This window comes from Leuciscus leuciscus (genome assembly GCF_965113295.1).
Source record: "Leuciscus leuciscus genome assembly, chromosome: 20".
NCBI lineage: Eukaryota > Metazoa > Chordata > Actinopteri > Cypriniformes > Leuciscidae > Leuciscus > Leuciscus leuciscus.
In genome coordinates this window covers 13,127,083-13,138,662 of record NC_138744.1, presented here as the reverse complement: position 1 = coordinate 13,138,662, position 11,580 = coordinate 13,127,083, and the positions used below count along the sequence as shown (strand labels likewise).

The 11,580-nt window shown below is 37.2% G+C and overlaps 2 protein-coding genes and 1 long non-coding RNA gene across 3 annotated transcripts; all 3 read left to right on the top strand.

Annotated features, from left to right (window-relative positions):
* The first annotated feature begins 88 nt into the window (after nt 1-88).
* ensab (endosulfine alpha b) lies at nt 89-9,476 on the top strand. Its single transcript, XM_082150985.1, has 3 exons — nt 89-248; nt 6,395-6,517; nt 6,700-9,476. Exons 1-3 carry the CDS (start codon nt 192-194, stop codon nt 6,871-6,873), a joined length of 354 nt encoding a protein of 117 aa, XP_082007111.1. The 5' UTR covers nt 89-191; the 3' UTR covers nt 6,874-9,476.
* LOC309484652 lies at nt 5,183-6,268 on the top strand. The gene is made up of 2 exons (XR_014200932.1): nt 5,183-5,253; nt 5,359-6,268. It is a non-coding gene; the product is annotated as an uncharacterized lncRNA (long non-coding RNA).
* Nucleotides 9,477-10,282: 806 nt separating the features above from the next.
* On the top strand, nt 10,283-11,518 carry mcl1b (MCL1 apoptosis regulator, BCL2 family member b). Its single transcript, XM_082150983.1, has 3 exons — nt 10,283-10,766; nt 10,984-11,234; nt 11,339-11,518. The coding sequence occupies exons 1-3, from the start codon at nt 10,427-10,429 to the stop codon at nt 11,453-11,455; spliced, it is 708 nt and encodes a 235-aa protein (XP_082007109.1). The 5' UTR covers nt 10,283-10,426; the 3' UTR covers nt 11,456-11,518.
* Nucleotides 11,519-11,580: the final 62 nt, after the last annotated feature.

The following is an 11,580-nucleotide window of genomic DNA, read 5'->3' as shown; positions in this document are numbered from 1 at the left end:
GTTCTCCGGTCTCTCAAACATCAAACCGGATTCCTATTGGCTTTTATCGCTGCGTGACCGTCCCACAAAGTGACGTCGCTGCAGCGAACGCCATTTTGATACAGAACACCGTGGGTGGATCGGATCGGGCACGAATAGACAGCAAAATTTACATTTCAACACGTTGATTAAGCAGCAAACGCCGAACAGACATGTCATCAGATAACCAGGACACGGAGACGCAATCGGAGCAGATGGACGAGAATCAGGTGGGGATTAGATTGGGGCAGACGAGATTAGACGAGGCATTCGTTGCAGTCTCTTACGGTGTCTGTCAATTTCATCTATTATAATGTCATTATGCCTTAATTCCGTATTATATAAATGACTGCTTATTGCTCACTGACACCTTCAACAGACATTTCTCTGATTCTTTGTTATTTGATTGCTTAGCTGTCACCTGCATGAGTTGAAAAAGGTGATAGTCGAAGATTTCGCAAGCATGAGCCTCCTTTTGATTGGATAGTGAGCTCAGACGTCACGAAAATAAGAGCGTATGATTGGTACATTCTGTCGCTTTTCAGTTTTGTTACACCTACTCTAACCTGATGGTGTCAGTTGTGTTGTATGAACAAAAATAACTGGGGCGCCCATTTTCATATGTTTCCCGCAAAGTTGTCAAGCCATACTATGAAAGCAGTTGTAGAAAAAAACAGATTCTGATATTTTAATTTCTTTGTTGATGTTCAATTAAAAAAAAAAAAAATTGTTGTTGCTGTTTATTGATAGTGTTGTTGTGCTAAAATGGCATGTACTGTATGCATCCAGAAGAAAATGAGATTCAGGATATGATCACGAGTTCCAAGTGCATGCAGATTTTAAGAGTAGTTATTACAGTGGGAACTTAACAGCCTTGTTTGCACTTTTCCCAGGTGGTGCTGAATATAGCAGCTCATAAATTACTTGTTATAGATCCTAGTGAATCAGCATATACTGGACCTAATCAGAAGAGTCTGTTTCTTCTCCAGGGGCCTGTTGCATAAACAGCCGTTATGTTAAGGCTATGTCTTAAGACCTAGAATGACCAACTAGCAGTTAGCCAAGGGGCAACCGGGCTTACTTTTCTGTATCAAATTAGACCAATCTATAATTTTTAAGTAACTGACTCATAGTTATGAACAGTCTTAAGGAAAAAAAGTCTAGCTTGTAAGACTTGTCGCTTTCAGTGGAGGTAAAAAGAATATCATCATGGTAAACTAAATTTTAAACCTCTATGATGAAAAACAACATGTTTTATTTTATATTACTTGTATAGTGGAATAAACTTTTACAGGATTCTACCTTTGTGTTTTAAAATTCTGTGTTATGAATTATTTGTGACTCACAGAGACTCAAAGGGTGTAGCTAGCATGTAGAACATAAACTTAGTCCTGAGGATTTACAAACCTGTTTTTCTACAATCTGCCTTTTGCTACAGTTGAATGCAAATGTGTCTTTTAGCCAGCGTTATAAGCAAGAGTTGCCCCTATTGACTCACTGTCTAGTTATTTGCAAAATGGTCTTAATCTCAAGTCATGCATTCATAATGGAAGCATACTAAAATGTGCATACTGCATGCAGTTTATATCATTATGTGTTTTGTTCTTTACAATTATCCAAGCCTCAGTCTAAACACACCACCACATGATTCCTCAGCTTAGGGCGAAGCAGAGGATGATTCAAAATGCAAGCATGAAAATAAGAGGGAAAAAATATGTTGTTTCTTAAATATTTATCTTTCTGTAACCTACAATATCTTGGTAAGTTTTGCTGTACTATACAATTGCAAGACCTGAAGACAGGTTTAGCTGTTTTACTGTTCAAAACAAACCCCTTTTAAACCAAAACAAAACAGAAACGTGAAGATGTTTACAAATTCGCCTTGACTCGGATGTTGTCTAGTTTCAGTTATGACAGAATTTCCAAGTGTTTGTTTATTTTAGCTTGCATTCAAATTGAAACCAAAATGTAATTTCCCTATCTAATAGTAAAGACAGAGAGTTGTTATAAACACACCTGATAATTTAATGCCAAACTAAACAATCTTGTTGTACCTTGCCCTGAAATGTGTTTAAAGGACCACACCTTTTGGAATTACAGGAAGAATGATATGATGAAAGGGGTTTTGTTTTTATTGTTTTGTTATTATATTTTGAGAATGAGATTTATTACTTTGAGTTTTGAGTGTTGATTATTAGTTTGTTCAGAGATGGGGGACTCGAGTCATATGACTTGACTCGAGTCAGACTTAAGTCGCAAATTTTAGGACTTGAGACTTGCTTGACAAATATTAATAAAAGACTTGACTTGACTTTGACTTGATATTCATGACTTGAGACTTGACTCGGACTTGAGGTAAATGACTCGAAATAACTTGTCTTTTTAAAAATAAATATCTGTATTTGAACGCACCGCAACAATCACGTGACGCAGCAGGAACGCGCCATCGAGCTCTCGATTTCCGTACCACCCCCGGCGGCCGCCATTGGCTAACAAGCCTTCACCTGCTGTTAGCATCCCATTGACTCCCATTCATTTTGGCGTCACTTTGACAGCGAATAACTTTACATCTGAGACGTTTAAAGACTCCATTTGTCCATTATTTATTTCTAAAGAAACACGACAATGTATAAAATGCTCCTTTACCTTGTATCTTACGTTATGGCCCCGTAGAAGCAGTTTTTGTAAAAACAGGCTAACGATTGCGTCATAACCACGCGACTCTCTGGAAATTACCGTAGAGACAGGAGGAGAAGCTCGCAGTCAATCGGGGGTACTTGGAGGCATAAAGTCCGATAAAGTCAAGGGAGAAGCCCATAGAGAATCGTAAAGTTTCTCCTGCTCCTAGCTCATGGACAGCTCCTACTCACGCTCTCCGTCTCTGCAAGTTTCGGAAGGGAATGATTCAGATTTCTCTTGGCACAGCTCCTAGAAGACTTACAACTGTCAGACAGGCTGCTCACGTCACATCCACGTCGTCAAGCTCAGTTTGAGTCTGCGCAGTTCGCTCGGCAATCAGGAAATGAGTGCCTCTAATTTGCTTCACTTTTCTCCGTTGAAACCTATGGGGTCGCTGTGTCCAGTTTATATACTGTCTATGGAACGCGCGCTGTGTGAACAAAAGCCGTAATAATGCAGTGTCGTAGTGATGACGCTGAAGCGCGGGATCGTTCGTCAGCTGTGAAACGGTACGTAAAGCGCAAGTTTATGATCGAATCAGAGAAAAAAAAAAATGCACAAGCGTGGTTGTTTAGGGGTTGTGTGTCAGTGTGTGAACGCAATCTCTGATTCCGGAAAATCACTGGCAGTGTGAATGAACCTAAATCAAACGAACCCGGGTCAAATCTTGGGTCACTTTATCCGTGTATTTTCCGGAATCTCTGTGTGAAAGGGGCTTTGGTCACACACCCTGACAAAGGCTCATTAGCCACAACGCATAGTTGTCCAAGTACTTGTCACCTGATTTTAAAATATTAAAGCCATGATGAAATAAAGGCTTTCTATATATTTTTAATAATATTAGACTGCCTTGGATTAATGATTTTTTTTATGATCTGAATAATCCATTACATACAAAAGCACAGAGAAAAAAATTTTCTTGACAATGAAAATCGGGTTAAAATATGTTAAAATATGCCATATTCCAGTTTTTCTTACATGCATCCCTTTGTACTGTCTAGTTATATGCTACCAATATAGTCTGCTATCCCAGGGTTGACTTGAATGTAAAAAAAAAAAAAAAAAAAAAGTAACTGTAATTTAATAATAATTAATAATGCATTGGTACAGTCTACCGTTCTCTGGGATTTGTTTTCATGATAATCGAATGTAAAGAGTTTTATCTCTAAAAACTGTTTAGCTTATAACGCTAGTATATAGGGCATAGAGTAAGTAAAAAGAAATCGCTAGTTAATACCACTAAAAGATTGTAAAAAGACACCGACACACAAAGAAAAAAAACATACAGACTTTCGAACCGAACCATGCATACACAAATACACAAAACAAAAATTCAAACTTGCAAGCACAACCATGCACACATGCAAACACACAATACACTCTTCACTCATACACACGCACACACATTCACTCACAAATATTAATGAATCAATCACACTCAATCAAATCACCTCTCTCTCTCTCTCTCTCTCTCTCTCTCTCTCTCTCTCTCTCTCTCTCTCTCTCTCTCTCTCTCTCTCTCTCTCTCACACACACACACACAGTCAAACACAACCATGGACATGCAAACAATACACTTTTCACACATACACATGCACACACATTCATTCACAAATATTAATAAGTCACTCACTCACACAGATTAATAATGTACAATAGTCAATCCACCTGATTGACAGGTGTAAGTTTTGTGTCAATTCAATTATTACAGTTTTTTTCTTGTTATTCTTTTGTTAAAAAGGAAAGATCTAACTTGTTGGGATGTGTTCATGTTCCATAAAGGGGATGCCAGTTTGAAGAATGCCATTTGGTGGCATAGGAACCATTATACTTAAATTGTGAATTGTTTAATACATTTTAATGGTCCTCTGCAATGTTTGAGGCATATTTATTTTTCATGCTTTAATGTTGGCCTAATTTCAGTTACATTTACATTTTAGGCTATGTAGTTTTTTTATTTTTTTATTTTTATTTTTTTTATTGTAGTAACCACTCAGCTGTATGTGGAAATGCATATTTAAAAAAAATGTTGCAAATAAAACCATAGTCCACAGCTTATGTAGTTTTAACTTATTTTAATATATAAATTCAGTGAAATCATCAAACGTTTGTATGACTTGCCAGTGACTTGTGACCCAAGCTACGACTTGACTTGACTTGCTTGACATAAAGCAGTGACTTGACTTGACTTGACTTGCTTTTCACAAAATTGACTCGGACTTGCTTGAGACTTGAAGGTTAAGACTTGAGACTTGCTTGTGACTTGCACATGTGTGACTTACTCCCACCTCTGAGTTTGTTCCGTCTTCCACCTTGTGTTTAAAGGGTTAGTTCACCCAAAAATGAAAATTCTGTCAGTAATTACTCACCCTCATGTTGTTCCAACCCTATAAGACTTTCGTTCATCTTCGGAACACAAATTAAGATATTTTTGATGAAATTTGAGAGCTGGCTCACTCCTTCATAGACTGCTAGGTAATCGATGTCTGCTATCCCAGAAAAGTTGGTAAAGACATTGTTAAAATAGTCCAAGTGACTACAGTGGCTCAACCTTAAGTTTATCAAGCGATGAGAATACTTTTTGTGTGCAAAAAATAACGACTTTATTCACTATGTGGGCAGAGGATAAGTGTATCTTCTGGGTTGTACGTCAGAATGTAGGCTCACCATTGGCCGACGCTGGTCATGTGTGTGATGCTGGCCAATAGTGAGCCTACGTTCTGACTTACAACCCAGAAGCGCTGCGCTGTTACACAACGTGAACTCACTCAGAGGCCCACATAGACGAAAATGAATAGTTTAATAAAGTCGTTATTTTTTTATTTATTTTTTTGCGCACAAAAAGTATTCTCGTTGCTTGATAAATTTAAGGTTGAGCCACTGTAGTCACTTGGACTATTTTAACGATGTCTTTACTATCTTTTCTGGGCTGGCAGATGCAATTACATCTTACAAGCCTATGAAGGAGTGAGCCAGCTCTCAGATTTAATAAAACAATATCTTAATTTGAGTTCCGAAAATGAACAAAAGTCTTACGGGGTTGGAACAACATGAGGGTGAGTAACTACTGACATAATTTTGGGGTGAACTAACCCTTCAATAAAGATTGTTTACATAAACTCATTCAAAACATAAATTAATAAATTTCAACAAGGATCCATGTGATCAAGTTGATCAAAAGTGACAGTAAACACTTTTTACATTATTACAAAAAATACATTTCAAATAAATGCTGTTCTTTTTGCATTTCTTTTTGAAAGAATCCTAAAAATAATGTATCATGGTTTCCACAAAAATAAGCAGCACAACTGTTTTCAAGATTTAAAACAGCACCAATAGTTTCTTGAGCACCAAATCAGCATATTAGAATAATTTCATGTGACACTGAAGACTGGAGTAATGATGCTGAAAATTCAGCTTTGCCATCCATCACAGGAATATACTACATTTTAAAATGTATTAAAATAGAAAACAGTTATTTTAAATTGCAATTATATTTCACTATAATACTGTCTACTGTATTTTTGATTAGATAAGTGCAGCCATGTTTATCATAAGAGACTTGTTAAAATGTTTTAATAAAAATATCTTACTGACCTTATTGAATGGTTGTGTACTGTACATATAATAATTTTTACTATGAAAACTAAACTAAACTGATGTCTAATAACTACAGATGTCAATAAATGTTTTTCAGGAATCTCAGGACACAAACTCAAACCCAGTGCGGACAGAGGAGGCCAAATTGAAAGCGAAGTATCCCAGTTTGGGTCAAAAGCCAGGTGGCTCTGACTTTCTGATGAAGAGACTGCAGAAAGGAGTATGTTTAAAGATTTTAACATTCTTTTTTACTTCAATTGTACAACTGAATAAAAACACATTTTAAAAGGCATATTCATACAGTTCCAGGCGCTTGCAACATAGCCAAAACAACAATAACCTTTATGTACCCTTAATGTAACTCCTAAAATGTCACCCAAATTGTGAATTTTTTGTCTCCAGCAAAAGTATTTTGACTCAGGAGATTACAACATGGCAAAGGCAAAGATGAAGAACAAACAGTTGCCTGCCGCAGCCGGTCCAGACAAGAACATCGTTACCGGGGATCACATTCCAACCCCACAAGACCTTCCGCAGAGAAAGTCCTCATTGGTTACAAGTAAACTGGCTGGCTAACATCACCCGGAGGTTTTGATAAACCCTCTAAGCAAACTTCCAAAACCTCCCCAGCCCCACCAGACCAGCTTCATCAGGACTGGTTATCAATTTATTTTGTTTCATTTGGGTGTTGAGTTTTGCTGTCATTTTCATTTAACTTCAGTAGGTCTAACCAACCCAGCTCTGTTACCCTCTTCAGTGTCCCACATATGGTAGGGAAAAACTAAACCCTCGGTATTCCAGACCCCAGTGGAGCATGATGCACTTTAATCTGTGTACCCTGTACATCAGTCATATTACGAACAAAACCCTTAAGACTTTATAAAATGCTGTTTGATGCTTTTAAAAGTGTCAAATAATTTGAAAATGATTTAAGATTGTTTTAAAAGGCATTGTTTTACATAGATAATACTTGACAGCCATTGGCCCCAGATGTACATTGGCAGCCCTCTAATCATTCGCAATGACTAAAGAATGAATGTTTTACGAGAGTTTATTTGGAAAAGTCAGTGAACAAGTGGTTAGAGCAATAGTGTTAAAGAGTGGCTGGTAGGGTGTGTAGCCTTCATCACCTCTTCTACCTCTCGCTCTCTAAGTATGGCTCAGTTTAACCAAATAACAGCTGCTTACGACTGGATTGTTTTACTATTCTCAGCCTTCACCTTCTGTGGTAGGATCTGAGCAAGCGGGTTCCAATCAGGCTGATTAGATTATTGTAATCGTAGCTTTTGGGTGCAAACAGAGAATGTTGTAATTCACTGATAATAGCCAAGAGCAGAAACGGTCTTTGTATGTGGCATGATAAGGAAAGGGGCTTAAGAAAATTATCTTATCATAGCATACGTTACGCGTCAAACGTTTTGGTATGTTTATAATAAGTAGTGGCTATTTGTGTTAAATCTCACTGGCATCGGGAGTCATTCTGCTTTCATGTACACTATCAGCAGTGTGTTTATTAATGGGATTAATGGGATTATTTTGTTATATCCAACACGTATGTAGTATGATGCACATGACCCTTTTGATCATCTGAGATGCAATCATCTTGTCTGTCTTAACAATGTGAGTCTATTTGGTCCTAAATATCTATGTATATTTTAAGGAATGAGGTGTAGAAGAAAATTTGCAGAATGGAGCAGCACCTTTGGTTCAATATTTGTAAAATTTGTCAGATCTAAATAGTAAAATGTGTTACATGTTTAAACACAAAAGAATTGGAAAATATTAGGCCTACCCATAGATTGCTTTGACATGCAGCTTATTATTGGGTTTCAAACCAACATCAAATATACAAATGACTGAATATTATATCCTATGACAAATTTTTTTGTATTATCTGTGGTCTTAGAGATACCGTTTCTCATCATTTAGCGAAGTGTTCTTCTCCATTGGACATGAATCGATACACCTCTGTAGTTTCTCCAATGTTTGTAAATCATTGGAAACTTTGTAGTGGATCTTAACAGCTCATTTATTCCAGGTTATAAGACTTTGTGCACTCTTTACAGAGTCCTAGTATGATTATAGATGCCCTTACAGGGAAATCTAGACTCAACCTAGGCAGTTTTACAGTCCAGGTGTCTAAGTCAGGATTTGCATAGTCTAATCAAGTTGCCCCTTCTAAAACCATACCAGCCTACACATGGCCTGAAGATTTAAAAGAAAATGTGTTTAGCCACGTGAAGCTAACAATAAAACATGTATATTAATGCATGTTATTCTTGGTAATTAAAAAAATAAATATAAATACTGTACCATCACTATGTAAATTTCACTAAATGGTGAATTACATTTAAGGGATTGAATGTGTTTTTTTCCATATATGGTTGAGGTGCTGGTGGCAGTTGGCAATACATCAGGGAAATATGATGGTCTTGCACTTAGTATTTGTCACTCAGTTGTATGTGTGGATGTACAATGTGTCCTTTGAGGAATGCATTATTGCACAATGCTAGGAGATAATCTTATTTTGTGCTGCAGCCAAATTGTAAATAGTCAAACTGTGCATCTGGTGTCATATTTGTGCAATTTGTCTTGCATTCTGTCTTTAAATTTTTTTAATGTTCTTTCCAATATTCACAAAGCTTGTTTTATCTTTTTATTTGTTAATATCATGTGTCTGAATCTCTCTGCTTTTTAATGCAACATGACAAGAATATCATCAAACTAGTGTGAGAAATGTAAATATGGGGGTTAAGGACTCTTGCATTGTAATTACAGAAATCCTCATAATTGAATGGATTAAATTCAGACAGGTCTGAACTGAAAACCTTACACTATACTGCAATGTGATATTCATGTAACATTAATTGTAAACCTACAATTTAAGGCTCTCTAGCTATATAGATACACACAAAATATATTCATGATTTGCATACTATGAAGCATTTGGTGTTTAATTATTTCTATTTTTCATCCCCATATGTATTATTATTTCAGATGTTTTGCTTGAATTAATTTGTGTTTGATAATGGATTTCCCGAGGTATCCAGAGTCATCAGGTTCCTTATAATTATATTTACACGGAATGATGGCTAATAATGAAGCAAAGATAGATGTTTAAAATCAATATTGGAGCTGTCTGAACTTCAAATAAAGTTTTACATTAATAGCAAAAACAATGATTAGTATTTTTTTTCCTAACGAAAAGTTTACTTCCACTTGTTTACTTTGTTTTTATTTGACCTATACAAAAAATTATTATAGTACGTGCAAGTAAAATCGAATGAATGATAGGCCAACAGACATCTCTTTTTTTTTGAGGTCGTGTGAAGGTATCATCAAATTTTTTTTTTGTAAAATATTTAGTATAGAGCTGAACATTCTCAGTGTTAACTAGTTTCCAATGTACCGATTTTAATCTTGTTTGTAAAATTCAGAATGGAGCTCTTTGAAAAATGCAACCTGAACCGTGAGAAATCTGAACTTTTTAGCTACTTATTTGGGTGTGCTGCATGTTATAAATTCCAGCAAATTCTACAAATTCTGTTCTACAAATATTTCACTAGGGGGAGCAGCCGCTCTTTGAAAAGCTGAAATGGGCGGATCTAAGAAAGAACAACAACATTTTTAAAACCCACACATACACATTTTGTTTTCATAAACATCTCTGGTCGTTCATTAACAGAATGGTCGTTCATAATCCTACCACGGTCCTAACGGTGAAACATTTTGACATAACATGAAGTTATTTTAAATATCGTTCGTTCCTGAGAATGTAAATATTGTCATATATTGGGGGGGGGGGGGGACGCATTTCCCAGACGAACGTGGGACGCATTTTACGTGCAGAACCCGCTGTCCTCGACGTTTCGAAAGCGCAGTTTGCGTTTAAAACGTGTATAGTCAGTGATTGGCCAATAGACTAAACAGCCCAAAAGCCCCGCCCCTTCCGAGATAAAAATCCTATAAAGAACGAAGCAGAAATTTCTAGTGCTACGCTTCCGCCTTGCACAAGTACAATGTAGGTTAGCTTTCCTTTCGGTTTAAAAATAACTTTAGAAAGACGACGTTTCCTCTTAAATGCATCGTCGATTTACTGGATTAAAGGCATTGATGTGAAGTTGCAAACATGTTGCCTGGGAGTAAAGTTTCTTGGCCATGCATTGGAATAACAGCTCTTAACGTCAACAGCTCCAGTGGGTTTAATGGCAAGCGACTGGAAATGCCAGAACTGAAAGCTCAGAACCAGTTTACAGGGAACGGTCTCCAAGGCTCGGTGCCATCCTCGCCTGGGTCGGATTGCGAGGAAGATTACACGTCCTTTGAGATGGAAACAAGAGAAACTATTGACATTTTCTTAAAAAACTTTACAGGACTCCCTCATTCTAAAATTGGAAAAAAACAAGTTCTGTCAACGATGAAGCGGGTTGTGGACAGTCTCGTGGTAAAGCATGAAATCGCTTACAAAGGTAATTTCACAAGTTCTCACTTTATTTGAACATGTAGCGCTCCACTGTTCCTCTTTCGCTTCGTTCATAATGTATAGTTGTTGATAAGAACAGGTTAAATATTGTTAAAGAGCCTCACCCTATAAACACGCACCTGGCCTGGCAGGTTGCTCCACTTTATGCCACGTATTTTCACATTTATGATTCCGCAGTGGCCTCTAACATTTGACTCTCTCAGGTATGATTGCTCGTCTGAATCTGGAGCAGAATGGAGAAGACATGAGTTTCATCACGACTGTGGCAACGGAAATCTTCAGCGATGGCATCACAAACTGGGGCCGTATTGCAAGCTTGTTGACTTTTGGGGCAATTGTGTGCAAGCATCAGAATGACAGAGGACTTGGCAAATGTGTGAGTCGGGTGGCGGAAGACATTGCTTCCTATCTTCTCAAAGACCAGCGGGACTGGCTGCTCAAAAACAAAGCATGGGTGAGTTTTAATTCCCCCCCACACTTCACAGTACTGCATAATGTGCTTGTTTTTGTGCTTTGTTTGTAACCTTGTGTATTAATTTTTATTTATGTTTTCCTTAGGATGGCTTTGTGGATTTTTTTCATGTCCCGGATACAGAGGCAGCTATGAGAAACACACTGATGGCCATTGGTAGTGTGGCTACATTTGGAGCTGCACTTGCTTATTTGATACGGTGAATCCACATGGACTTTATGACAGATGTTGAGAAACAAGAACTCTAAAAACAATTTTTTGAGAGAGAAAGCGAAAGCTTGAATTTTGAGCAGTTTGAATTCATATTTTTTTCTTTTCATGTTTTCAC